This window comes from Coloeus monedula, assembly GCF_965178545.1.
Source record: "Coloeus monedula genome assembly, chromosome: 12".
In the NCBI taxonomy this organism is placed as follows: Eukaryota; Metazoa; Chordata; class Aves; order Passeriformes; family Corvidae; genus Coloeus; species Coloeus monedula.
In genome coordinates this window covers 8,985,526-9,013,269 of record NC_138792.1, presented here as the reverse complement: position 1 = coordinate 9,013,269, position 27,744 = coordinate 8,985,526, and the positions used below count along the sequence as shown (strand labels likewise).

The 27,744-nt window shown below is 47.9% G+C and overlaps 2 protein-coding genes across 3 annotated transcripts; one reads left to right on the top strand and one right to left on the bottom strand.

Annotated features, from left to right (window-relative positions):
• The first annotated feature begins 503 nt into the window (after positions 1–503).
• On the top strand, positions 504–9,977 carry VBP1 (VHL binding protein 1). Of its 2 annotated transcripts, none has more exons than XM_082289336.1 (6): positions 504–634; positions 4,621–4,745; positions 5,343–5,409; positions 5,874–5,972; positions 7,709–7,847; positions 8,793–9,977. In XM_082289336.1, the coding sequence occupies exons 1-6, from the start codon at positions 551–553 to the stop codon at positions 8,861–8,863; spliced, it is 585 nt and encodes a 194-aa protein (XP_082145462.1). In that variant the 5' UTR covers positions 504–550; the 3' UTR covers positions 8,864–9,977. The 2 variants fall into 2 exon arrangements, with proteins under 2 accessions (XP_082145462.1, XP_082145461.1); XM_082289335.1 differs by lacking the exon at positions 8,793–9,977 and adding an exon at positions 8,011–8,753 and having other exon boundaries at positions 7,709–7,898.
• A 4,368-nt stretch (positions 9,978–14,345) lies between these two features.
• Positions 14,346–19,136, bottom strand: RAB39B (RAB39B, member RAS oncogene family; the record flags this gene model as incomplete). Its single annotated transcript, XM_082289652.1, has 2 exons — positions 14,346–14,772; positions 18,922–19,136. The coding sequence occupies 2 exons, from the start codon at positions 19,134–19,136 to the stop codon at positions 14,346–14,348; spliced, it is 642 nt and encodes a 213-aa protein (XP_082145778.1).
• Positions 19,137–27,744: the final 8,608 nt, after the last annotated feature.

Here is a 27,744-nt window from a genome sequence, read left to right as displayed (position 1 = left end):
AGGAGCGGCAGGAATTCACTGAACTGCACGAGCAAGGGGAAATTTATGCGCGTAAATACAGGGCAAGCAGTACTGGTGATCCTTTAAAAATGTTTATTGTAAATTGTTAAAGGCATTGCTCCTATTTGCTGTATCTGGCTTGTTCGACAACGTCTGCGCTCAGGGAAAGGCTGCAGCTGCGTTTAGAAACAACGGCGCTTCCTCCATAGGCAGAAGCAGAGGCTGGGATAAGGGACACCCCGTTCCCGTCTTTCCTGCCCACCGGTCTGTTGGCACGGGACCCCCTCCCCGGGACGGGGCAAGCAGGGCACTCGTAGTTCCTGCCGCCCCAGGCGGCCCCGCTGCCGGCCCCTTCCCCTTCGTGCCGGAGCTTTCCCCTTCCCGCCCCGCCTTCCTCGCCCTCAGCGGCCCTGCCCCGCCCCGGCCCCGTCCCGCCACCCATGGGCGGTGCCCTGGGGCTGCCCCCGCCTCGCGGCCGCTCGGCGCCCACGTGATGACGAAGGGCCCCGGCGTCCTGGCGCACGCCGCGCACGCCTCTTCCGTTTCCAACATGGCGACTGCCGAGGGCAGCGAGGCGGCGGCGGCGGCGGGCGGGAGGCGTGGCCCTCTCGGCATCCCGGAGGCGGCGTTTGTGGTGAGCGGGGCCGGCGAGCGGGGCTGGGCAGCCCCGAGGCGGCGTTCCTGGGGAACGGGGCCGAGGAGTGGGGGCTGTGCTCCGCCAGCCGGGCCCGGCCCCCGTCAGGCGGCACCTCGGCGGAGTCACGGGCGGGCGGGCGGTGCCCGAGGGGCGCGGATGGCGGAGGCCCTTCGCAGCCTCAGTCCTGGGCCTTTTCGCGGGCCAGTTGCCCTGTTTCGATCCCGACCTGGCGTTACTGAGCATTATGCACCTTACAAGAAGCTCAGCTCCCCGCGTTTAGCAGTATCGCGTTGTTGCACTGCCCGACGCAGGGCAGTGAGCAGCGTGTTGTGAGAGCCCTCCTGGCACACGCTGCGCGGGGCACGCCTTGCCGCTCCTGTTCCACGGATCACCTGCCGTGCTCCAGGCACCTTTCCATACATCTTCCTCTCTTAATCCAGTTTTAGACTGCGGACAAGATTCACTTTTCAGAAGCACCCGTGTGTTCTTGAAAACCAACAAATGTGTTCTCTGGAAAGCAGGCAGAACTTGTTTATCCAACTTTAAAAACTGATGTACCAAGCATTTGATGATTCTGTTGAGTGGTTGAAAAGGAGTCAGTGACTTATGCAGTGACATAATCTCACAATCATCTTTTGTTCACTTTCAGCTCTGAGCTTACTCTTGGTACACTATCTTGATTGCTGTTTTATTTCCATTGATCAATAACTATTGATCAGAGTGGCTAAACCTGGCTGCCTTGGTGGTCTCAGGAAGTGCTGGATGTCTGCCCCATCTGATACAACTGCTTTTGTAGAAGTAAATTGGTTTGACTTGCATTTTGGTAGTGCTTGTACTGCTGATGTGTCTTGTCTGGGCATAGGGCCTGACCAGGCAAGTATGGTGCGTTTGCTTTCAGTGGTCTAGTTCCTCCTTTAAGGTTTTTTTAAAAATAACTGGGATCTGGCAAATCCTAACTGGGCTGGAAAACCATTGCTGCTTCCAGTTGACTTCCTTCCATGCCTTGTGGGAGACCAACATAGATGAAAGTGAAAGGGAATGGCCGTGTCTTTAGCTGTCCTGTGGGATCTCACTGATCCTGACAGAGGAGAACTTGTGGTCTGGCTGACTGCAGTGCAGATGGCCACCCTGCAGGAAACAGGAGGTGACTAGCCTCAGCAAACACTTAAAGGCATCTGTCACATCCCTCATTCCATGCTGGGGGCTACCTTTGTAGCTGTTGTGTTTAGTTCCATGTTTTTTCCTTTCAATACCCACGTCTGAAGTATCATGTGTGCTGTACCACGCGGCTCTGAGAGTTCTGGGGCTGTGCCTGAGTCCTGTGATTCTCTTCAGTTCTTCATAACCTTATGTCTGGATCTAAATGTCTTGGAAGTTTCCTGATTCTCAGTTTTGAGAGGTGCTCTGATCAAATACAGGTGTGTCTGCAGAAGAGCTCCTCGATGGTGATCGTAGAGTACTTGGATGCAGATGTTAAGATAGACCTTCTTTTATTCAAAATAAGCCCACACTAGGAAGTTGTAATGGTATTCTGCTCTGCAGAGTGAAAACACTTCTGTCTTGAGGGTAGGTTTTACGAGAGCTTTTTTCCTTCAGAAAATAGGTTTCTATTTCAAAAACATTTAAAGACCTGCTGATCACTTGCTTGACATCCCCCCCCCCCCCCACATGCTGCATGGGCAGCCTTACTGTGAATCTTGTCTTCAGACATGTTTTCTCTAAGTGTCTTGGTTCAATAGAGGCTTTTCACACAATTTATGGCTGATGTCTTATCTGAGGCAATTGATCTGTGAATTCTTGTCCCTCTCCAGGTTTCAAATGATGTTAAGCACTCAGATTAAGTAATGTTAAGACACGAGGTTTTACTGGATGACATACTCTCCAAACAGAACTTTCGGCTCTGGTGGTTTTGAGCTGTTGCCCAGACATTTCCAAATAAAATGCCTTCTTTGTTCTGCCTTCTTCAGCAGGTATGAGGATTCAGATCTGCAAACGCGTGTCTCTTGTCATGTTCTCTGCACATGCCCCCAGGTGATGAAGCTCTCTGCAGAGTGAGTGCCTGCAGCTCTTATTTGGGTCATCTCTCAGAACTGTAGGGCCACGTGGGAATGCGCTATCCTGCTGCATTTCAGGGGTTCTACAGAACATTCCTGTGGCTAGGCTTGAAGTTTGCAAAATGGTGTTTTGCCAGTGAATTTTCTTCCTAAAAAGATAGAGATGAGTTTTGGCAGGTCCTTGCAGAATCTGTAAGGTGATTCTGCAGTGGAGGTGCTGTGGAATGCACCACAAGGTGGGGATCCTAATGGCTTTGACAGCCAGCTGTGCCTCAAAGCTGTTCTGGTCAAGCTTAAGGAAGCGACTGTGCCTCAGCCTTGCAGATGTGGAGGTGGGACAAGAGCCTGACCAGCAGGCTTAGAAGCTGGAAAACCTTGGGAGTAAATCTGAGCCCACCTTGAAGTGGGGCATTATGTAGTGGAAGGAGATCACCAGTATACAGGGGGCCTGGACTTACTTCTGGATTCACTTCTGGGCATGTGTGTTTCAGGAGGATGAGGACTGTGTCCCGTCCCTGTGCACAGACAGACGGGAGCTGAGGCAGAGCTGGGTGCCGGGCAGGCTGTGGGGGGAGCTGCTGCCCACCCGCTTTTGCTTTCTGCCCTGGATGATTTCAACGAGCAGAGCTGCTTCCACAAGAGGGAGTTTCATTTCCCAGTGTCCTCAGGCCTGACTTCTACAACATTTTCCCAAACCTAATCCTTGTTTTCTTTGTTGAAAGCTTCCCTATGAGCTTTATCCAGAGGCAGAAATGCTTCCTGGACTGTGAGGTAGCTCGAGGCATTCCTCAGGCAGTCTGAGGTGTGGTCTCTTGAGTTTGGATCTACCACCTGGACAGTGCTGTCTGCTGCAGGGTGTGGAGTTTGTGTTCTGCTACAGATTTCCTTAATGATAAAGAAGGCAGGGACTTCTTGCCAGATTCAGTCATTTCATAGTAAGTTTCTTCAGCCAAGAGAGTTACGGTGTCATAATGAGGGGGAGCAGCTCCATGTCCGATATCACTTTAGTGACATATTGCAGTCTTTTTCTGGTGTGAAACTTCTGGAATGGAGACACCAAGTTCAAAAGGAGGAGCTGACGAGGCCTGTGGTAGGGCTTCTATCAGGTTTTACTGAGCTGTGTAGACAAGTAAGGGCAGAATTACCTCAGTGGGGGAGTGGGGTCATCTATAATTATGTGTGTAAATGGTGGCAAGGCCAGAAACATGTGGTTGGCCCCTGGACTGATGTAACTTTCAGAGGCTGGGAACATTGTCCCCAGGCAGGTGAACTGCTTCCTAGGATTCTGAAGGAGGCACATGTTGAGGTTGACATCCTTGCTGGCTTGGGTCTGTCTTTGGCAGCATTTCCAGTTGATGGTAGGACTGGCTGGAGTTGTTCTCTAGAGGTTTCTGTGGCTTCCTGCTCACTGCAGAAGGAGCTTTTGAAACCCAGCTGTTCAATTCCATAGTGCCTGTCTGAGCAGATACCTGAGCTTTGCCCCCTTTGCATCTTTCTCTGCTACAACATGCTTGATCAGGCAGTGACTCTTTTCCTTCATCAGTTTTATCCTAAATAGTTCATAATCTGGTTAGCCATGGAGAAGCATTATCCCTGCTTTACAGGTAGGTTTAGCCATGCTCTGTGGATACCCACCCCTGTAAGGTGTCACTTGACCTCAGGCAGGACTGAAAGCACCACTAGCCATGTACCCACAAATATGGTTATGAAATAATCCTTGCACCTATCTCTTGGTTCCCTACAAAAAAAAAAGTAGGGAGGGGGAAATAAAGAGGTGACTAAAAAAAGAAACAAAATGCTTGGTACTCCAGAAAAATGTTTGCATTTCAAACTCCCCCTGGATGTAGCTGCAGTAAGTTGATAGCATGTCTGTGTCTAGGATTTCCATAAAACTCTTCTAACACTGAGGATTTCTTTCTTCCCTTAAAGGAAGATGTAGATTCCTTTATGAAGCAGCCTGGAAATGAGACAGCAGATGTAGTTCTTAAGAAGTTGGATGAGCAGTATCAGAAGTACAAATTTTTGGAACTTAATCTTGCTCAAAAGAAAAGGAGGTAAGTCATAATTTTTGCAGAACTGGGAAATGTTTAGCACAGTTGTATTTTTTTTTAAATAATAAGTCTAGTGGCCAGGAAGGCCATGGGGATGCCAGTGCCTCTGCCAGGGCTGTCAGGGAGAGCGATGCCTTCAGCTCTAGAGAGCTTTTGCTGCAGAGTCCTGTGGCTCTCACTGTCTGTCGGAACAGTCCATGAACCTCAGAAGGAGCACTCTTGTTTTGTTTTACCTGAAGTGGTTTCTACCTATATTTCTGCTGAGGTTTCCCTCTCCTCTGGGAGGTGACAAATACGCAAAATGTACCATTTCAGTAAAAAGGGTCTGTTACTGTTCCTGTTCCTGTGTGTCGTGAAATCTGAATGGATTGCTATGCTTCCAAAGCCAGCGAGCCTCGGTGTTGTGAGGGGCAGGTGAAGCTGGAGCTGAGCTGCCTTTACATGCCGTGTCTTCCTGTATTACACCTGCATTTGTAAGCCTGGAAAAAGCTGTTAACAAGTTTTTAAATGGAGGGTGGACTGTATAATAAAACTGATCACTTGTTTAGGAAACTTTGTGTCTCTGTAAAATAATAAATTATGACTGTTGTTAATTCACAGGCTAAAAAGTCAGATTCCTGAAATTAAACAGACATTAGAAATTTTAAAACACATGCAGAAGAAAAAGGTAAACTATTTTGAATATCTAATGAGTATGAGAAAAGCTAACTACCTTTCCACCCTAACAGAACACATTGCAAGAAATGTTTTGGAGAGCACACTTAATATGCCTTTATAAATAACAGAATTGTTTTTAAAGGTATGTAGTACTTTTTGAAAGCTAGTTCAAAAAAAGTTTAATGTTTGTAATGCAAACTTTACTTTTAATAGTGTATAGATTGCAGCTAAGCTTTGACTTCATCTCCATTCTTTATAGAGATTTCTGTATTGTTTTTAAATATATCTTTTAAAAATGCATTATTTTGGGAGCTCTAACTTTAATGTTGAAGTAAAGTTACATAGAATTCCACCCAAGTTAATACTGTATCAATGGCAAAAAGAAGAAAAGTGTGCTCTTTATTCTAAGTTTTTTGTCTTTGACATAAATTTCCAGTGAAAATAGCATTTGTAAGTTTTATCATTTGTCTTAAGGATTCCACACATCCAATGGAAACCAGATTTTTATTGGCAGATAATCTCTACTGCAAAGCTTCAGTTCCTCCTACAGATAAAGTTTGTTTGTGGTTGGGGGTAAGTAAAATGGAACTTTTTCTGAAACTGTTTCAGTAACTTACAAAAGGCTTGTTAAAGAGAGTTTTGGTTGCTGTCTCCCCTGGTGGTAGTGGGCATGATTCTATTGATGGGTGCATGGTGGAGCTGCACCCTGGCAGCAGAGCACTTCTAACCAGGCAACTTCAGTGTGTTAGTGAAGATTTCTTGTTCTATTTTATTTGGTTCCTGAACAGTAAGACTTCAGAGAATTGTCTTTTTGCTGGATTGTTCTTTCCAAAAAGCTTGTTTGTATTCCCCTTACCCTTTCTGTCACTTTTTGGTTCAAATTACCATCCAACATTGCCTGGCATGGGAATGTGCTCAGCAAAATAACTTGGTTTGGCAAGTAGCTTCCCGTTGTCTCTATGTTATTTGTATTCAGCATCTTGCTTTCCCTTTTCATGCACCTTTTTCGGGAAAGATGGGATTTCTGTTACTCATAGGTATCTGTCAGCATTTATAATGGACTTTGCACTAAAGCCTGGTGGGATCAGGATTCACACCCCAGATTCCCAAGTACTTAAGCAATGTCAGGTTGGGGTGTTTTGAATGTAGAGGCTTCATTATAAGTGGAGATTAACCTGCTGATGCTTCTTTTGAGACTTTTAAATCATGGATGTTCCTAAATCCCAGTGTTGGCTGCCAAACAAAACCTCTTGGTTAGGACAGAAACACTGTTGACACATGAAGCATCCAGACTAATTGGGCAGTTCCTCCCTACCTCTCCCACTTCTATCATAAAAAGAAAAAAAAATCTGATACCTGTTGCTCTCAGGAGACCGTCTTCAGAATTCATAACACTGACTTTAATGGAGCATCCCAGGTTTATTTTCTAACAGAACATCAAAGAAAGTTCATGCTATTGACAGTTCATACTGAAAAGCTGTAATGAAATACCACACACAAGCAGTTCATTTTATTTAGGTGTTCTTGGCGTTCTGCCTTTCTCCTCCTTGTTGCTTACAGTCTGTGTTGGGCTGTGCATGTCACTATTACTGGATATCTCTGCCCTCCACTTGCTTTAAAGAACAGTTTATCCAGCTCTGGCAGCTCAGTGTAGCCTTCCCTGGGGTCCTGTCAGTCACAGAATGTGCCTCTGCTCAGGGCACACTTCTTGAATGGGACAAAGCTTCACTGGTGCATTTTTACCTAATACTGCTCTGTTCTCTCGTCCTGTGGTAGCTTCTTACTGAAATAACCATGTGTGGGTTAAAGACCACCACCACAGCACCAGAGAGGACTTTTATATCTGGTGTATCTTTAAACACGTGTAGTAGCTCTTGTTACTGACACTGCCACCTGTGTGTCAGCATTCCACACAGCCTGAGGTTTTTCTTGAATCCAACAAAAACTCTTTCTAGAGTTGTGTGGCACCTGAAAGATGCTGCTAAGAAATGTAAGGTCTCTCACTTTTCAAATACAGTGAGGATGAGATGCTGATGCCTGAAAGGCTGAATGTGATCCACAGGGGAAGAAATCCCTCCTTGCTTAGCTATAGGAAGAGAACTTTAAGTCAGTAGGGAGATCTGTTTCTCAGTTACTGAAGGGGTGGAGGCCTCAAGTGGATTCTGACATTGCCTGTCCTGCATCTTGTTGTCTGGCAGGACAGTCTGCTGCTAACATGATTAGTTATGAACAATAGCCTAAAATAAGCTCAGCATGGCTTAGTCCTTACAATGCAAGAGTAAGAGCTTTTATCAATCTTTCTTTTTTAGGCCAATGTGATGCTTGAATATGATATTGATGAAGCTCAGGCTCTGTTAGAGAAGAATTTGTCAACAGCTACAAAAAACCTCGATCTTCTAGAGGAAGACCTGGATTTTCTCAGAGATCAGTTCACCACTACAGAAGTCAGTATCCTTTTTGTTCACGGGGGAGGAGATGTATGTGAAAGCCAACATCCAGGTGATGACCAACTTTGTGATGTGTTTTTATCTTAGACTGGCTGCCCTCAAAACTCTGTAGCACCTGTGAACTTTAACTGTCCTAGCAATGAAATGGAATATTGTGTTTGCAGGGCTGAGTTGGAGGTTGGTGTGTGAGATGTAGCAAAGCTTGTATTTGTGTCATCATGAAACCTACTGCAGTGGTTACAACTCAAACTGACTCCAGAGAGAGTTGGAAGTGTGGATTGATGCCCAGGTGACCACTTCAAAGCACAGTGAGCCTTCCTCTAGAGCATATGAATGTTGTTCTTCGGACTGTCGCCCATCACACCCTTTGCAGCTGCCTCCAAGCAGCACAAGCCTTACTGCAGCAAGCCTGGGACTGGCTTAGGCTGTGCTCAGTGGTTTTTTAATTTCTTCATACTGTCATGAAACACCTCCTAGGTGTGTGGGGTTGTTTTTTAAACTTAAAAACTGTTTTAATGAGTGTGGCCATTAACTGAAGCATTAGATTTAGTGTAATGAAGGCACAACTGCTTGTTCTTTCAAGTTGACCCTTGAGCTGTCTTAGTGTTGCAGAGTTTGGGATGCCTGAAAGAGGCAAATACAGCTGATATGGGCAGCTTGACTGAAATCAGCAAAGAATTGGGCAAAACTAAAAGTGTGTTTCTCTGCAATACCTTTATGGATGTTTTTTAAGTAATGATATAAATACTGCAATTACCAACAGTTACTAGTATTCTTGAGTGTTGAAGCTTTGCACCAAGTCAGCCCTTTCATGAAATGGTTTCTATACTGACTGTTACAACTAAGTGACCAACTCTGTAACCTGCTTTTTCTCCTTTTTTAAAAATATCTTTTTTTTTCCTCTTTTCTGATAGCATGAGCTGTTTCCTTAATTCCACACCCTCAGATATGGCTAGAGTTTATAATTGGGATGTAAAGAGAAGAAACAAGCAAGACCCTTCCAAAAACAAAGCATAGTTTTGCCAATTTTAAATGTGGTTTCAATTTCCAAGTATTTTTTATTTAAACACCCCCAAATTTCATTCAGGACTGAGTTACTTTCAGCATTTCAGTAAATGGTAAAATATATAAAGATTAATGGTGAGCACCATTTTATTTATTTGTAAACTCAAAATTTGGTTTCATGCATGCTTCATGAAATGAATTATTTGAAAAGGCACCACACAGTCCAGCAAAGGACATAGTATTTTGATCGGACCAGTCTGTCATAAATAAATTTCTACCTGAAAGCCTGTCTGAAAAGCTGAGGGGCATGTATGAAATGGAGCCTTACATGTTTGCAGGCTAAGGCAATGCAGGGGTTTTCTTTTTCATCTCTGTACAGCTGATGAAGTTAACTTTGACTTGGGCTGGGAAGATGTGCAGCTGTAATGTTCTAGGAAACAACAAAACTAGAGTGGAATCATGGGGTTTGTTTCAGTCAGTTAATGGCAGCACCAGTCTGTAAGCATTCCTGGATATCCACTTTGGATAAACTTGTAGTAGTAACTGTGGGTTAGCCAGCTGTTACTGAGCTCTCAGCACTTCACATGCAGCAGTTTGTGGTTTGTCCTCAGAGGGCAGTGGGAAAGGAGTGAGCAGCACAGGGGATGTCAAGTCTGCAGGTCTCACCCCTTCTATTTCATACATGTGCACACGTTGGTTGTTTCGGCAAATGCATTGAACAAGGACACCCAAGAGCCCACAGCTTATGAGAGCCCACAGCTTATGAGAGCCCCCCTTGGCCCAGATGTCCAGTTCAAATGTCTGAACGCAGCCTCCCAGGTGGTGAAACCTGTGTTACATCGGGATGGTTGACTGGAAGATGGCCTCTGGTGGTACAGCTGGAGTATTTTTTTGGTCCTTACAAAGCCTTGCGAGATTGTTGCCTTTTGCCTTAGCAGTTTCTTTCTAAAATGAAATGCTCAGTGGTGATGTCAGTGGCTAATAATCACATTCTGTGACTGAGAGTACAGGTTTCACTGCAAAATAAATGCAAATGTTAACTGTTCAATCTTCATGTAAGAAACAATATACCTGTAAATTTTTTGTACTTTTATTTCATGATATTAAAATAGTAAAACTAAACAGTTGTGGCAACCAGCTGTTTTTGTGCATCTTTCTTTGCGTGAAAGTCATGAATGTGATGTGAGATCTTTTATGTTTCCCTCCCTTAACTGGGCGTGGGGGGTGAAAAATTCCATTGAAGCAGCAGACGTGAAAAGTGTGGCTGCTGGATCCTGGCGTGAATGAAAGGGGGAGTGTGAGTCAGCACATCTGAATTAGTGACTGAAAGCAAGTGGTTTACCAGCACTGTGTCTGCCAAAGAGTGAGCTGCAGGGAAGGGCAGAGAGAAGGTAAACCCTCAGCACTGGTCACCAAAAAGAGCCTGGCCTCATCCCTTCCTTCCCCAGGGCAATGCTGTTCATTTCAGTGGCTGTGGCTGCGGCAGAGCAATGTGGAGCTCTAATGTATTCTCCAGCAGGTTTCTGCTACAGCAGTGGGACTTGTGGCTGGTCAGGCTGCGGGCTGCTGCTTTCCATTTTCTTTTCCTAGCATCAGCAGTGATGGAAAGGCAGCTGCAAACACATCCTGATTTCTCTTACAGTTTTCAGTTTGGATTAATGAGATCCCAACAGGCTCTGCTCCCTCCCGCCGCCACCCCCAGCTGGTCCTAAGGCAGCAATTGCCTGTCTTTGTTGTGCACAACGAAACGACCAGTTAAGCATTTTTGCACAGCAAAAGCAGAACCGAGCAAAATCAGCGCCGTGTGCCACTGCCAGGAACCTGCTGCTGTGTGTCGGGGGGACGGGGTGACAGCCTTGGAGCTGAAATGGCTCCTGTGTTCAAAGGTGTTTGGCTCCTGGGGGATGGGAGATGGCTGTGGCCATCACAACTCAGGGTGTGGTATTAGTGTGTTTGATCTGAGGTAAATAAAAAACCCCAAAACTCACAGATGAGCTCAATGACTAATCCTTGCCTAGGTCTGTTCTGCCCTTTGCTGTTGCAGCTGCCATGCCACCAGCCCTGCAGAGGCCTCCTGGAGGGGCCAAGGCTGCGGTGGCTGCAGCTGCTGGGAGCAGGGGGTGGTTCTGTCTCAGAGTAGTTGGTCTGGTTTTTCTCAGAAAGGCAGAGGGCAGGTTCTGCAGAGTGAGGCAGGCTCTGCAAGGAAGGGTGTCCAGTGGTTGTGAGGCAGTGTCTGGGAATGGTGGATCCAGCCCTGGCCAGGAGTACAGAGCGGGGACAGGGAGCAGGGAACACACTCAGAGAGAATGGGCAGGGGGAAAGGAAAAAAAAAACCACCAAGTTTCTTTACAAGTTTTGAATTTCACATTATCACGTAGTAACCATTTTGCTAAATACAAGCATATTTTCAGTCACATACAGACAGCTAAATACAGCGTTATTTTCACATTTCGTTACAGTGCATAACAAAGCGAGGACAGTGTATAGTACGCTTTTATTCTGGAGGTTCTGAGCAAGTTCAGTCTAACATGCAGATTGTTTTTAACGTGGTAAAGACCACAGAAAGTTAGCTTTTGCTTTTTTTTTTTTTTCTCTTTTTGTCCTAGAGTATAAGAGCTCCTGACCTTTAGCCTGTGAGAGGTATCACCTTCTGGTTTCTCAAAGTCCCTCTAAGTCAAAGCATTAAAACCAGTTGTTAGAAAAGAATTCTTAGCATATCCTATAAGTTCATCTTAGAAAAAACATTCCAAATTTTGTACAGATGAATCTACATTTCCTATATTTTAATAAGCTGTCTAGAAAATGCAAGGAATTAGAAAAAGATGTAGATAATGATTGCTCTATCATTTAATATAACAATTTATTAACTCTAAGTAGTTAAGACTGTGTACATTTTCTTCTGTACTGTTCCTCTTTAGAATTACAACACTTCTGTATTTAAATTGAAGATTTACTCTGAAGGCCTGAATGCACTTACTGGCTTAGGCTTTCTGGAATTTCTCCCTGGGAGCAGTAAAGGGGAATGTCCAAAACCCATTAAATAAAATATTGTCTGTCTCATGAAAAGTGATCTTTCCCCTCTGGCCAGGTTCTCACACAGGGAATTAGAGTATTTGACTATTGCTAAAATGTTTGATCCAACTCCTGATCCAACTCCTCACTGTCCCTCATGTCACACTGGCTCTGCCCTTGGGGCTGCTGCTATCCTCAGCCAGACACCCCAAGACACACCTTGTGTCCAGCTGGCCTCTGAAAAGCTGAAGCAGCTGCTTGGTGGACTTTCCATCCAGGGAACAAAGAAACTGACCCTTTGGTACTGTCTGTTGGGCCTTTGTGAAACACAACTGACTGAGCTGCTCTGAGCAAACCCCCTGCTCTGCCCTGGCAGCTCCTGGGGTGCTCCCTGCACCCACCCGCACTCACCAGAAACAGATTTTGTAAAGGGGATACTTTTTTTTTTTTTGATCTTTAGGGCACTCAACTCAACCACCGGCCTGTAGCAGGAGGTGTTGGATACATTCACAGCCTATTCAAGCAGAGAGAAGCGCAGTGAGGAGCACCAGGCCGCTGCCACTGCCCTTCCTGGCGTTTGCTCCCTTGTGCCCTCCCAGCAGGTGCAGTGCTGCTGCTCCCCTGCAGACCCCAGGAACTGAAATTGTTCCAAGAACACTGAAAACAAGTGTTCAGGGTTTGGGTTGTTCAGTTGGGTTTGCTGTGGGTTTGAGCTTTTTTTACAGCTTCAATATGGAAAATATGGAAACATGGAAACCACAGGTTTTCTTCTTAATACAGACCTGCCCATGTACTGCTGCAAACTGTGAGAAGTTTCCAGAAGGAGAAACAGTCTGAACTCAACAGCAATCAAGACCCGTATTTCTGTAGACAGGGCAGATTAAAAAGCTGAAACAAATATTTTCTTTTTCTATACTCAGAGGCCTAAAATAAACACTAGATGCTTCCTGTGGCTTTTACCTAATCCCCTCCTCCTGCCCATTGCAGTTTGGTATATAAAGCTTTCAAACACAAGTAAAAAAAGTCACTATAGTTTTGTTTGTTTGCTTTTAATAGTCTGAACTTCCCTAATTGGCTACAGGAGTGCAGTCACCCCATTGCACTTCAAAAGCTTGGGTTAAAACTTGGCAGAAGCAAAGCTTCTAAGTGGTGAATGGCATTCCCAAAAACATCCACCTACATACAGCTTTTGTGACATGGTTGCCATCCCATGGCGGCCAACCTGAGATGGATCCTCTTTTGTCAAACTAAAACACGGAGGAAAACAAACTTTACCCTTGAGTGTGTCTTGAGGCTTTCCTTTCCACCTGCTCAGACACTCCTGCTGTGTGTCCCACCTTCCCAGGGCCAGTTCTCTTCCACAGAGGCCAAGACAGAAATGACACTTTAACAGCAGAAAGTACCAATGGACACTGTTGCTTCCAATGCTATTTAACTTCTTTAAGAGCAAATCTCACCTTTTAGGATGTCTGATGCACCTGAGTTAAGCTTTTCAAGTTTTTTATTTTGTTGGGTTTCTTTTTTTCCTCCCTCCTTTCCATTCCTCCTTGTGACCTGGCTGGTAAGGTCAGCACAGCTCTGTTACTGAGACAGAAATGTTGGTGTGTCCCACGTGGCTGCAACACCCCAGCCTTAAGACATAACACCTGAGGACATGGTTCTCTCTTTATGATCTTGATCACTTAATTCTACTGGAAAGCCCTGAACTTGGGGTACTTTCAAGGCATTCACCCAGGCAGTAAATGAGTAAAAATTGCATTGAATAATCCCTACTGCAGCAAGAGTTGCCGCTTAGAGTCCTGGTTCAGCACAGCAAGAGAAGCACTGTTAAGGGAGGGATAATTTAATCTTTAATTACCAATCAAATAACTACTGTTTTCCTCTTTAAATCGCACAAAATATTCTTTGCTATCAAACTAGGTTCAAGAACATAAGAAAGAAAACTCAGAAGTGTGCATACCATGTCAGTAAACTTCTCCTGTGGAACTGACCTTAGGAGGAAATGGTACCTGTGCTGCCTTTAGACCTTCCTGGAAAGAAATGGCTGACACAAACCAAGATGTCCTCCTGCCTTCTTTTTGTCTGCCCATTTGTCATACGACTGAGTGTCCATCCTGTGGCTCCAAAAGCCTGCAGGGAGCTATGGATTTACTTAAAAGAGGACATGTACAGTACCCTGGCATGTACCAGCCCATTCAGCTCTGTATACTCTCTCCTGTGTTGTGCAGCCCCTCATTTCCGCTTCCTGTCTCCTTACAACATCCACATGCACCCTCACTCACTCTCCTTCAGGTTTGTAGCCCCCAGTTCTGAAAGGTTATTTGGAACAGAACATTTCTTTCCAGGGTCTGTTCTGGTGTCCAAAACAATGTGGGAGGCTGTTCACAACGGGAGTGTTGCTCTCCCTTCTGTCACACTGAGTTCACTTAGTAAAGTACGTTTGGTTAGTAGAGTTCATCACCACTCGCCTCACTAGAGGAGCTCAGCACAAGCACCGCCTATCTGATTTCACCACTTCTTCTGAGGAGTGCACTACGTTTGGGACAAACCCACTCTTTACCCCTTCCCATCCCTCCTGGATGGAAATGTCCCCCCTTTTCACCAGCTCGTATATATCACGAGTCAGATCAGTGAAGGCTTTCTCCACGTTAATGGCATCTCGAGCTGAGGTCTCAATGTACTTCATACCATAGGCAGCAGCCAGTTTCTCCGCCTCGTGCCTGGTCACTTGCCGCTGTGTGTCAAGGTCACACTTGTGACCTACCAGAACAAAGACGATCTGGTATGGCTGGACATGCACCTTGGTCTCCTCCAGCCACTCGTGGACGTTCTGGAAAGACCTGCGGTTTGTAATGTCAAAGAGGAGGAGTCCTCCAACCGAGTTCCTGTAGTAGGCTCTGGTGATGGACCTGCAAGCCAAGGAGCCACAACAGGGTTAAGTTACAGCTGTCTGAACATATGACCTTTAAGAAAGCAGCATTACCACCACCCTGTCTACCCTGCAGAACACAAGGCAAGAGAAGGCCATTCAGGCAATGTCTTAGGGCTTTTAGCTTGTGCTCTGTAGAGCTTTTCATTCAAAAGGAAAACTTACCTTGGCTTAACGATTTCATGCTTGGGTAACTGCCCCACTGATTCATTATGGCTCTGTTCAAAATCCTCCCCCACCACTTTTTTCTCTCATGGATTTCTGTATGCCCCTGGCTGTTGAATCCCCCCATCATGTCAGTTCTGTGGACACTTCATCTAACCCACTGGTTTAGAAGCACTGTGACAAATCAAAGGATTCAATTGAAACCAAACACCCGCTCTCTGACAGACACACAAAAGCAAGAGGTCAGAGATTTGGAAGGTTGACCATGGGGTTGTAGCTCCACTCCATATACCCAGGGCCTTGGCATAGGGACATCCACCCTACACCTACACCTTCTCCCACTACGCCACTGGATTAAAGTCACATTGCAGTGACAGGACACTGTTACTGTTAGTGGCACTGATAGGAGCAGCCCATCTGACCTCCTGAGAAACAGCAAAATGATACAAGAGCTTCCCAGGACAATCTGCAGTAGCACTGGTCGCATTCCTGCCAAATACTGATAACATTAAACAGTCACCAAAAAGACCCCAGAACTGCAGGCTGGGAAACAGAGCACATCTCCCACAGCTCTTCTGAGCCAGGCCAGCCCAAGGCAGCCAGAAACAGCACAGGAAATCAGCAAATGAGGTGATGGAGCAAAGCTGAGGCCATGAGGCTGAGGAGAGCTACAGTTCAGTGACTACTACATAAGGGAAAACCAAGAAGCTGATTAACAGTGGTGTTTCTGCAAGTCACGGATTCGCTCTAAATCCAGAAGCAATGATCGATTTCAGTCCCTGGAGGAATTCACACTCAGGCCTGAACTTTTCTTGCTGGAGTAATATAAGCACTGCTGCATTTTTACCTTAGGACAAGTCTTTTTTTGGCAATGCAAGACTGTTGTTAGGTGCTGTTTGGTCCTGTAGTGTGTGTATCTGTCAAAATTGCCCCAAGAAAGGAGGAACCAGAGTTTTCAATAATTGTTTTACCAACAGACACGCAGTGATGGGTGAAAATTCACAGACGAAACTGAAGAAAGCCAGCAGCAGGGAAAAAAACATAGTTGGCTGTGTTTGGATCATTTCTCCTCTCCAATTGTTTGGCAAAGGGACAATAGTCACTCTGGACATTTGGCACTGAGGGAATTCGATCTGCCTTTTGCCATCTGGCCAGCTGCAAACAGATATTGGCACTTTGAATTCACCCCCACACTGTCACAGATATTTCTGCTTCTCCCTTGTGTTCCATGCCATCAGCCCTGGCTCCTCCTGCCAGCAACAACAATGCCTCAGGTACTTCTGAAAGACATGAGGGGATCTAAGCTGAACGCTGCTTCAAGGTAAAACTAGGTGAAGGTCTCAGTGCCTTTTCTTAAAGCCTTTTCCACAACTATTTTCCTCACTGATCTGCAGGAAGCAAAGTATATTGCCTTCATGCTGCACATCCCTCTCCAATTCCCTTCTGAGATTTCTACCTTCCCTCCTCCTGCCGTGCTCACAAACTGATGCAGAGCAGTACGGGGACTTGAACCTATTTTGGCCAAGTTTTAACACAAAGGCAACGTCTCTGTCTGGGAACTGTCCCCTGCTCTGTACCCACAGTGGGGACTCCTGCACCCAGGCTCTGTGCCTGTTTGTTCGAGTATTTCCCTCTCAGCCAAGGGAGAGCTGCTGGCTGGAAGGAAACAGCTCTTCTGTAGGTGGTGGGACACAGTTCCAGGGAGCGAGGGCTGCACAGGCTTTTGCTTTTGCTAGCATTACACAACATCACGTTTCAGACAAGGAAATAGCAGTATCTGAGCAACCAGAGATGGGCAAAACCTGCTGGATCTGGGAAGAATTGGACCATACTCTTCTACAGCTCCAAAGCAGCCTCAACACTGCCCCAGGCAGCATGTTTTGGAGCCTGGTCTGGCAAAATAGAGTGGCACATGCTTAACTGTAATTTAAGCCTTGACTGCACAGAAATTGCTACTAATTTACGGAGAGTGAAAGAGCTCACAACAGGGGGTGAGGAAGAGCAAAAATGTAACACAGCTGCTGCTCAGAGAATGCCAAGGTGTTTTCAAAATAACTACAGCGGTTTTGTCCTCGTGGGGCAGCTGTTAAACTACGCAAAGCAGATCAGAAATGCTCAAATCAGAGAATTCTGAAAAAGGGAAGCTCATTTTTATGGATTTCCCTCTTAAGAAATTCCCTGTGCTTGACAAATTACAAAGCTTAAGGTTTCTGGAGGGCACCTACTCAATTGTGCTTCTTGCCTATGACAAGTACAAGGGGCTTTGGCTTATTCCAGTAACAGCTAATTCTTGTCTCTGGTCAAGAAACATACCTTGTAGGAGGAGCCCAAGAGTTGTCTTCATGGGGCACAATTCACCACAGGGCTAAGAGTGATTCAAAAGGGATAAACACAAACCAGACATTTTACCTTTTTTTTTCACATTTCAGAGTGCACCATAAAGGCCCCTGAGTCTGTTCATTTCCCTCTACCTTTTCACATTTGGAATTCAAGTCTGCACTTTGGCAAGGGCATTTCAAAGTTGCACAATGGGTTTTTTGTAATGTCACTGACCATTCCTGCCCCTTGCACTCTTCATGCCTTTGCAGGCTGCTGCCCACCGCAGCAGTGCAGCTGCCCTTGTGCTGAAGGTCGCCTGCTCATCATGCTGACAACCCGAGTGCCGGGCCAGGTCAGCCCTCAGCACCGAGGGCAAGCAGCCTCCAGGGCCCCGAACTTCCTAACATGTAAAAGAAAGGAAACTGAAGCCATCCTACAGCTCTTGCTCTTCACAGCAAAGGCAAGAACAGACGACAGCACTCAGGTGTGTTTTCTACAGACCTCAGCCAGAGAGCCAAAGCTGGAAGCTGATGCAACTGCAAGCTAAAGCACCTCCTCTCTCAGCAGAATAAAGCACCAGCTCCTCGCCTGCAAGGCTTCAAGGTAGCAGAGGAAAAACCTGTCAGCGGATAAGGACCAACTACTGCACATCCTGGGCCAGATGCCAGTGCCACAGATGTGAGGGAAGGTGGGGGGGGGGGGGGGTAGGGGAGTTTTAATCTACTGAATGAAACCAAAACATTCCTCAGGCGACTCTTTACAACACAGAAGTAGAAGCTCTGTGATGCTGCACACAGATGTGGAACACAGGAAGTGATCCCAGAGGGAGCAGGATGGAAGAGTGGATGAGGGTTAAAGACACATGAAAAATACAAGCAAACAGGAGGCCAGTAGCTGCGGGTACACTCACCCCCCTTCTAAATGAGCATTGTCTGAGCAGCAGGTCTGAGCCACTCTTTCACTGGGGCAGAGCCTGCTCTAACCAGGGCTGCTGTTTTCCCCATACAGTCCTGTGGGAAACTTGGCACGGTCCCACATGCTGCCTTTATTTTCCATCATCGAGACTTGGTTACTGTTGCTTAAGCTCCCAAATTGTCTGTGCCCATGCAGCGCTCGGCGTGGCACTCTCCAGAAAGCACCTGTCATCCCTGCACAGCCACAGCCAAGGGTTTGTCCCGACCTTTCTCTGTCCTACGGAGAGCTGGGCTCTGCTGTCGCAGCAGAGCACCAAAACACATATTCCACTGCATTTCGCGAGCCTCAGCGTAAGTGTTCGGCTGTGAAACATCCTGGTCACTGCCTCCGCACCGGGGGGAGCAGGCTTTCCCTGCCAGCTGCATCCGCCGATGCACGGACACCTCCTGGCTGGTAAAACGCGGACCCAGCGCTGCCTCGGGCCTCGTCTCCCGCCCCAGCGGCAGCGGGGCCGCTCCTCGACATCCACACCTGCACATCCCGCACACCTGCATGCCGCCGTTTGGGGTGGACACGGATCCCAGGGACACACGAAACAGGGGGGGGGGACCACAAAAGGTTCCAATTTGACTCTTCTTTGTCTCATTTCCACACGCCTCACCCGGCCGCGCGCCCCCCGCCCAAGCTGGGGCCGGGCCCGCAGCCCCCGGCCCCGCGCCGCGGGTCTCACCGGAACCGCTCCTGCCCGGCCGTGTCCCAGATCTGCAGCTTGATCCTCTTGCCAGGCTCGATCTCCACCAGCCTGGAGAAGAAATCCACGCCCACGGTGGGGTCGGAGATCTGGGCGAAGCGCCCCTCGGTGAAGCGGCGGATGAGGCAGGACTTGCCCACGGTGGAGTCGCCGATGACGATCAGGCGGAACTGGTACAGCCAGATCGCCTCCATCCTGCTGCCGCCGGCCCCTCAGCGCCCGCCCGCCGCCGCGCCGCCCATGCCCGGCCCGCGGGCCCGGGGGCGGCCGCGGCCGCGCCGCTCAGGCGGGGCCCATGGCGGGCGGCGCTGGCCCTGCGCGGCTGCCGCTGCCCCGTCACCACCGGCGCATCCCGCCGGGCCCCCGCCGCCTCAGCACTGCGTCGAACGCGGGGCCGGCCGGGCGGGCGACGCTGCCGGCGCGGCCCCGGAGCCGCCGAACCGGCGCTGGGGCCCGGCCGCGAGTCGCTCCCCCGCTGCCGCGGAGCCCGCGCTCGCCCCGCCGCTCCCCGCCGGAGCCGGTGCCGGGATGCGGGATACGGGATGCGGGGTGCGGGATGCGGGGTGCGGGGTGCGGGATACAGGATGCGGGGTGCAGGCGCGGCCGGCGCGGGTGCCGGTGATGCAATGGCGGCCGCGCGGTACCGCACTGCCGGGAGGAGCCGCCAGCCCCGGAACGCGGCGGTGCGGGAGCCGGGCGGGGCGGGGCGGGGCGGGACCGTGCGGGGCGGCGGGGGCAGCCGGGGAGCCCGGGCCGAGCGGACTGGGGGCTGGAGGGATCCCCGGGACTGAAGGGATCCCCAGCGGCCGAGGGGAGCCCCGGGGCCGGCGGGAGCTGTGCTGAGCCTGTGTTTCGCCAAGGTAAAGGGGGGTCGAGCCGGGTGCGCAACACCTTTCTGTGTTTTAAACCCGAGTCGCATTTCGGGACAGATTCAGGCTCCTCACTACTGCGTCGGGGGCTTCGTTCCCATTGAAATCTACCGGAGCAGGCAAGCGCTCCTGACACCTGTGGAGAGGCTCTGCACCGCCCCAGGGTCACCTGCACCGCACCAGCCTGTCTGGAAAGAGACAATGGTAACAGGAAGGTGTCTTACTCACGGAACCCACCAAATACACACGCTCACACATACCTATGTGTCTATATATATATATATATACACACATATATATGTGTATGTATATACATATATATATGTGGGGTGTGTGTATATATGATGTGTGTACAGTCTCAAAAATTAATAATTACAGACATTAAATACCCAGCAACTTAAATACCACAAGTCTTAAATCCACTTTGCTCGAGTGGGTTCCAGGCTCCACAGGGTGAAGTGCCGTGTTCAGGGGTTCGAGTGGCCGTGAACATCCAGCAGTGCTAGTACAGACACCTCGGACTGTCAGTCCCAGTTCTGCCCAGCCTGTCCCAAACAGGGACTGTCACTGCCACGGCAGCACACAGCCACTCTCCCCTGGCTCCGTGTGATATGGCAAAGTTTGAGTACCTACTTTTAAAACTCTTGCCAGAGCAGACTTTTAATCTCTGGAAGGGAAAATTGACATGTATATTATTAAAAACAGTGAGTAAAATGTCTGTATTCAGTCAGACATAAAAAAAAAAGGGAGGAATATTGACACTTTTAAAAAATTTATGAATGTGTTGGTGGGTTTTTTTAAAATAAAGATGGTTTCATTAAACGCTCTTCCCGCATGACCACTATTGAAATAAATGCATTGACAGTGGCTGTTACATTCATTAGGTCCTCAGAAAAAGGACATTTATATAGGCATGAGACAGTTAGCCACCTTGTAAATTGGACTAGGACATTAGAGGGACCATTTCCAGTCTTGAGGAATAAATGGCAAGGAACTTTTTCAATATTCTTTGAAATATAATCTATTTATTAAAAAATAACGACCCCAAAAGATCCTATTTTAAAGTACCTCAGGACAGGAAAGAAAATGGATGAAGCAATCTACACAGCAACAGCAACAGAGCAACAGAAAAATATTAAACCTATAAATCCAAGTTAGTGGTACATTAACCAGTGACTCATTGCCAGTGAGGCTTTGTGAGGATCTGGTGCACTTTACTGAATGATTTCTGAGTACTCGATGCCCATTAGTTGAAGCCCACAACCAATTGTGGTTTCTCTTCACTGTTTTTCTCTCTCTCCTCCCCATGCACTCACACACATTCCCTTTCTTCCACAGGTGTGACTGTGCCCAAGCAGGCACGGGGCACTCAGTAACATCCTGCGAGTCACCCACCAGCAGCATCTCCAGGAGCAGCTCAAGGCAGTGACAGTGGACATTTCCTGCCATCAGAGTGAGCTTTGACAGGGAGCAGCTGGAACACCTTGACTTGCAGGGCTATGCAGAGCTGAGAAGACCACCAAGGTGCCCAGCAGATCCTGTCATAGCTAGAGGAATTCCTGGAGCATCAGGGACCTGTCTTCCCCAGCAAATCAACCTGCAGGACCCCGTGATGCAGATACTATGTTCATCTTCTCTGAGCACATGCATAAAGATGAACACTGACTGCGTTACTAGGAAGCCACGGTATTAATTAGCAGCAAGTGAGAAAGTAGGAGCAAATGAGATCCTGGGAGAGCCTTTGTTCTGGTACCATTTTAGAAAATGGAAAATCTGGTGTCTGAGAGATAGTAACCCAGATTCGATGCAAAAGGAGGTTTGCTGGCTGAGGACAGGATGGCAGGTGCTGGTGAGACACTGTGGGAGTGTGTGCACTGATGGCAGCACTGGGAGCAGCCCCTGTGGGCTGATGGTGGCCCCAGACTGGGGACAACCCTTCAGCACTCCTTCCCATGGGCCTGGGGATGATTCCAGAGAAGCTCCTTTCCCCTCAGAGCTGGTAGTGCTGGGGAGCTGCCTGAGAGCCACCTGAGCACAGGTGAGGGCATGGCTGGTCCCAGAGGTCTCCCACCTGCTGGCAGCACCTGTGGGACTCCATAAACAGGGTCCAATCCAGCAGCCAGCACTGCGTTGGGAAGCCAAGGGGAGCTCCTCTGTTGGCAGCACTGCCCTACACCCTGTGCTGTGTACAGCCAAACATGGGTGACAGCCCTGCCCAAGGGCTTTGTGCACACCTTGCACTAGGTGACAAACATCCACACATCAGCCACTAGAGCAAGTGTTTCTTATTTAGTAAATTTATTTTAAGGCATAAAAGCTGAGACAAAATGAGGCAAAGGCTGGAGAACGACTCCCATGCTTCCCTGTGCTCCCTGTAGTCTCTATCCCAGAGGGATTATATTCATTCCCTTTTAGTGTTAGAGGATGAAGCCCTAAGCAGATACTTGAGCTTTTTGCAAGCCCTGTTCCTCAGGCTGGTGGGTAGTGATTGCTATGCATGCTCCAAGTGGCAGGAGCTCCTCGTTGGGGCCTGGCCCCAGCCTCAACAGTCCCTATGGCTGGGGTGGAATGGTCTCGAGGCAGGCAACTCCTCTTGGGCAGGAGCTCTGCTGTGAGAAACAAAACAGAGAAGGTACTGAGCCATGGTCAGGGATGTCTCAGAGCCAGATACCCTCCTGGACCTCAGCACTGCAATTCACAGAGGTACTTCACAGAGTCATAGAATGGTTTGGGTTGGAAGGGACATTAAAGTTCATCCAGTTCCAAACCCCTGCCATGTGCAGGGCCACCTTCCACTAAACCAACTTGCTCAAAGGCCTATCCAACCTGGCCTTGGTTGGATTCCCTCTAAATAGTTTGGTGGTCAGTTGTAGCTTAACTTTTCTCCTGTACCAGTGCCCTTTACAGCCCTCGGCTGGAGGCTGAAGCCATCTCCAAGCCCAAAGCTGCACTACAAGGAGCAGAGTGCATCAGCACTGCACACACCATGCAATTTTAATGCCCTTTCAGTTTCCAAGGATACAAAAAACAATCAATCAACCACAATTCCTCACTGCGGGTCTGGCTGCGCAGGAGCTCTGTGAGGCAGCCCATGTCTGTGCCCCAGCCTGGGACGTGCAGTGATCACAACACTCTGTGAACTGGAGCACCCACATCCACATGCTGTCATCCCTGGCCCTTGCAGGTATTATATCCCAGCCACACTCACAGTGGAGCTGCTCGTTGTTGCAGAGATAAACTGCACCCAAGCAGAGCCCTGAGTCCCTCCATGACCAAACAGGCCAGAGACCAGTCACTGAAAACAGTCACGGGCCACACACCAGGGTGATGGGAGCGCTGAGAGCAGGGCTGGGTAACCACATGGAGCATGCAATTCATTAGCTAGTTCTAAAAAACATCCCTGTTAAATTAGGCCTGTCCAGATGTGACATGGAGACAGATTACACTGTTGACAGGGATGTGATTGCACCCATGACCTATGCCTGACTGTGTTGCTGTAAAACCCAGCACAGAGGGAAGGTATTAAGGCGAATTAGTGTTTAGTATTTATACGATGCCCACAGTTAGTCAGGGTGGTGCAGACAAGGTAAAGTCAAGGGCACCACACAGTGCTCTGGAACTGACAGCCCAGCTGACAGCAGGCACTGGGAGCATAATTTAGGACTTTGTGACGAGGTGACAGCCTTAGAGCCTCCAGGAGCAGTAGCAAGAGGGGAGAGCAGACGGCTGAATGCCAGGAGGCACATGCTGTAGCTTCTGTCCCACCTTGGCTTTTGGCTGGGCTAAATTGCCTTTTGGAGAGGTGGAGTTCTCTGGCAGACTGGCAGTCCCTGTCCCCAGGAAACTTGTCTGTTCTTCCTCCCCAAACACGCCCCTGTCGGCAAAATGCTCCTAGTGCATAAGGGAGTGAGCCCTGCCCACCAAGGCAGCTCCAGGCATGCTGGCTGGGGCTCCAGGGGTGGCATCCTGCAGAGCTGCCACTGGTTCCCCACTGTCACCCTGGAATCAAAACAAAAAGAGTAAAGCAGACACGGACTTGATAAAGAGAGTCCTGGCTGAGTGATGCTGGCTGTCCCATTAATGGACCCCCATCAATATAGGAACCCATTACCTAAATGGCTCTCTCACACTAGGTGCCCAGGATCCGTCTGTACGCAGCTGAGAGAGGCAGGAACATCTTGAGAGCTATTTATCCCACTCACCTTGATGGGAGGAACCGTCCTCCATCACCACTTGTCTCTCCCTTGGCCGCAGAGGAACAAAGAGCCCAGCACAGAGTAGCTGCCCGACTTCAGACAGCTTCAGTTGCCCCATCTCCTGAGCAGGAGGCTCTGCCTCCTCACAAGGAGCTTAACAACGGCACAGAAACGGGGCTGCAAAGCCAGCCAGGATCCATGACAATGGGAGAATGTGAGAGAGACACAAATGCAGAGAAACTTCAGAAATAACCAGAGAACCCTCTTGAATCAGTATCAGTGCTCCAGAGCAGCATTAGCATTTGCTCTGCAGCCAGAATGACCAGGGAAAATGAAACTCTCATCCAGTGTGACCCACATGGGTGGATGTGTACAGAGGATGAGGCTGTCCCTGCACCCCTGCAAGTGGCAGAGCCACCCTCTAGTGCCACTTAGCACCCATGACACAGCCTCCAGCCCTAAAAGCAGGCATATACAAGCAAGTCAGCTGGGCATTTTGAAGAGACATAAAACATTTTCAAGACGTTTCCCTGTGACAATAAATTAAACATCAGCTCATTACCACGGGAGGGCTCACTCCAGATGCAGCTCCTGGTGTCGTATTTCAGATTACGATCACATTAAAATGGTCTTGGGCTGGCTGATTGAAAAGGGGGCCTCCCATCTAGAGATCATTGTATCTGGCCGACTCTGCCTGAATCCTAGCACAGATCCTCCACTGGGAATATTATGTCCTTGTAGCTGTTCTTCCCAGGAAGGGAACAGGATCTGCTTAGAGCAAATAGAAGCCATTACAATCAGGATAAATTAGTAATGGTGAGTGGGAGAGAGAGAGGAGGGAAGGGAAAGAGGTTATTGTGATTTTTCTTGCTATAAAGTGGGTGTCTGAGCTACTTAACACTGCCAGTAAACAGCTCCCTGGCTTCCCCTCTGAGTCCAAAGCTCAGACTGCTTGCTTACAGCTCAAGAGCTACTTTGGATTTTTAACAACTACTATAATGGTATTATGGGTTGTTAGATACATGAAATCTGATTTCTGTTCCTGCTGGTAGCATCTCCAGTTTAGCAGCAGCACAGGCTGGTCTGTAGAGAAAAGGCCAAACACTGCAGTTGCTCTGCCAGCACTGCTGAACACGTGCCTTTTCATCAGAAACTGCCAGGCCTGTTGAGGATTAGTTGTGGGGTCTTTAAGGTGCTGCAGGGGGTAGGACTTGTGGCTCTGTGGTGTTGTATAGTTTCCATTTTTAATATACAGGATGCCAAGTAATTCACTAAACCCTGATGGCAGTCCTGGAAAAAAGGGAAAACTAATCCACAGAAATGCCTTCATGCACAGGATTCCTTCCTTTCCTCCTACAGGAACCTAAAGCAGGGCTGGTTTAGCTAGTTTGGGTCCACAACAGAGGCTGAATTGCCACAGCCCAGAGACAAGTTCAACCATAATATGATTTTACAACATTTTAAAAAGCAAGTATCTGCCTGCTTAAGCAAGCACATATTTCAGGTCACTTGCATGGCAAGTAACATCAGCCCCTTTCCAGCAGGAATATTTACTGGAGCCCTTGAGCATGAACCTGATGAGACCAGCAAACCTAGCAAGCTCAGCTCCTGCTCCTGTTTGTGTTTTTCCACTCCTTCTAGGATGCTGCTGCCTGCTGACAGCTTCACCCTTCATTCAGACTTTACTATCTGAGATGAGGTATTTAAGCTGAGTGAATGGGAAATTAATCCAAAATGAAAAGGAGGTTGGTTTGGGGTTGCCAGTCTCCTGTAGGGCTCCTGAAGGAGATATATCCAGCTCTCCATCATTCCCATCCCTCTCTCAGAAGAAAATCTCATACAAACCATTTATAGTAATTTCTCCATGGGCCTTCTGGAGACTGATGCTCAATTTTTGCACCTTCCAACCAGCCAACATGTTCAGAAGCATGGGTGAAGGTGGCAAACACCCCAAAAGTGGGAATGGCCACTCTGGAGTTGCCCACTGTTGTTCAAACCTCATTGCTCCAAATCAGCCATCTCCTGCTCCAGACAGGCCAGGAGCTGGTCCTGCTGTCCCTAAACACCTGAGCCCTCCTGCAGCCCCACAAACTTCCCCCTGGCAGAGCTGTTCCTTGTGGCAGAGCCACCACTACCAGGAACCTCCCAAAAAATGCAGCCCCCTGGGAAGCAGTGGCTGCTCCTGGCTGACCCCATGGGAAGGGATTTCTGTTTCAAGGGCTCTCTAGTGGTCAGTGGATCTCGTGCAGCAGCAATGTTGCTGGGAACTCCAGGAACACGTCCCGTGCACATCTGTGCAAGCACTGATCTTGCATGGGGCTTCACAGTGAGCTTCCCAGTTTCTGCTGGCAACCTCTGTGACAGTGCTCAGAGTGACATCTGCTCCCAGGCATCCCCTCTAACACCTGAGGGGTGCAAAGTAAGGAGGCAGAAAAGAAAAAGGATTGAGCCATGAAAAATCTTTAAGTACAAACCAGACAACTAAAACAAATAATCAAACCAGGTGCTGAATATGCTCATGCTTAGTTATCAGGCCCAGAAATGTATTTATTCAGTTTTTGATGCACCAGCCTATTTGATACATTTTTCAACAAGCCTGCAAAAACACAGCATTTTAAAATTTCAACAGATCACATTATTAAAAGGGTTTATTTAGCCAGCGTTTTTTTTATCTCCAAATCTCTACAGTACTTCAATTTTTTTCCCCATCTTGATGAAGGATAAAGCTAGGCAAATACTTAGTAATGGATAATTAATTCAGACACTTCTTTCCATCTCCACTGAGGCACTCATTCAAGGTTCAACAATTCTTTCTTTCTCTTCTTTAGTTAGCTTCTAAACTATTTTCATTAGCTTCTGATACCTGATATGAATACTTTCTGACATGAATAATTTTGATGGCCACACATTATATTTGCCTGAGGAGGCAGAAATACTTTCTAGAATTTTGCTTTTTCTCCTTTTTTTTTTTTTTAATCCTGGAAGAGTTCCAATAAAAAGTTTTATAAATCAGACAGTCACAACCCCACTCTTGTTGCCATCAGCACACACCTACAGGCCAGAGTCTCAGTTAGGTTCAGCATTCATAGACAACAAATGTCAGCATCGTAAACCACATGCAAACAGGCCACTAACCTTATACCCACAATATCCTCTGCTCCTCCACAGGACACTGGCAATAAATGTGCCTTAAATCGTTTTATGATAAAGTGCTTTCTGTGCAGTAAGTGAAACACAGAGAGAATAGCAAATTTTACTGCCTCAGAATCAGCTGTGGGACACAAGTGTGTGTGGTTTGGCAGTGTAATCTTTTACTTTGATAAACTATTAAATGCCAAAGAAAGCTTCTTAAGTTAATCAGGGCTTAATTTAAATAAACAAGCCAGCAAAAGATTAACAAAAAATCCTCAGTGGAATCTGAATACAAGAATAGTCTCACAAAGTCCCGTGCCACATTCATAAAAGTAACTCTGCTGGGATGAACTGGCCCACTGACCCCCTTTTTTCTCCCCTTACTGGCACCACAAATGAAAAAGATGTTAATTTTCTGAACCACCAACAGAACCATTTCCAGCTCCATTGATGCAAACAGCACTTTTGGCAACATTGCCATGTACTAATGCTGCATGAGGAGGAGGAGGTGGGTTAACTCCACTTTCATGACGGAGAGGAATCAGCTGAACCCACCGGGAAGAGACCTGGACCTGTCTGAGGCAGAGCCCCTGGTGTTACCAACC

What these genes read in the sequence shown, in the direction of transcription:
- VBP1 (XM_082289335.1), top strand. Translation starts at nt 551, where the DNA reads ATGGCGACTGCCGAGGGCAGCGAGGCGGCGGCGGCGGCGGGCGGGAGG. An exon ending in CTTGCTCAAAAGAAAAGGAG is followed by an intron (nt 4,746 to 5,342) that starts GTAAGTCATAAT and finishes GTTAATTCACAG; the next exon opens with GCTAAAAAGTCAGATTCCTG. An exon ending in AAGTTTGTTTGTGGTTGGGG is followed by an intron (nt 5,973 to 7,708) that starts GTAAGTAAAATG and finishes TTTCTTTTTTAG; the next exon opens with GCCAATGTGATGCTTGAATA.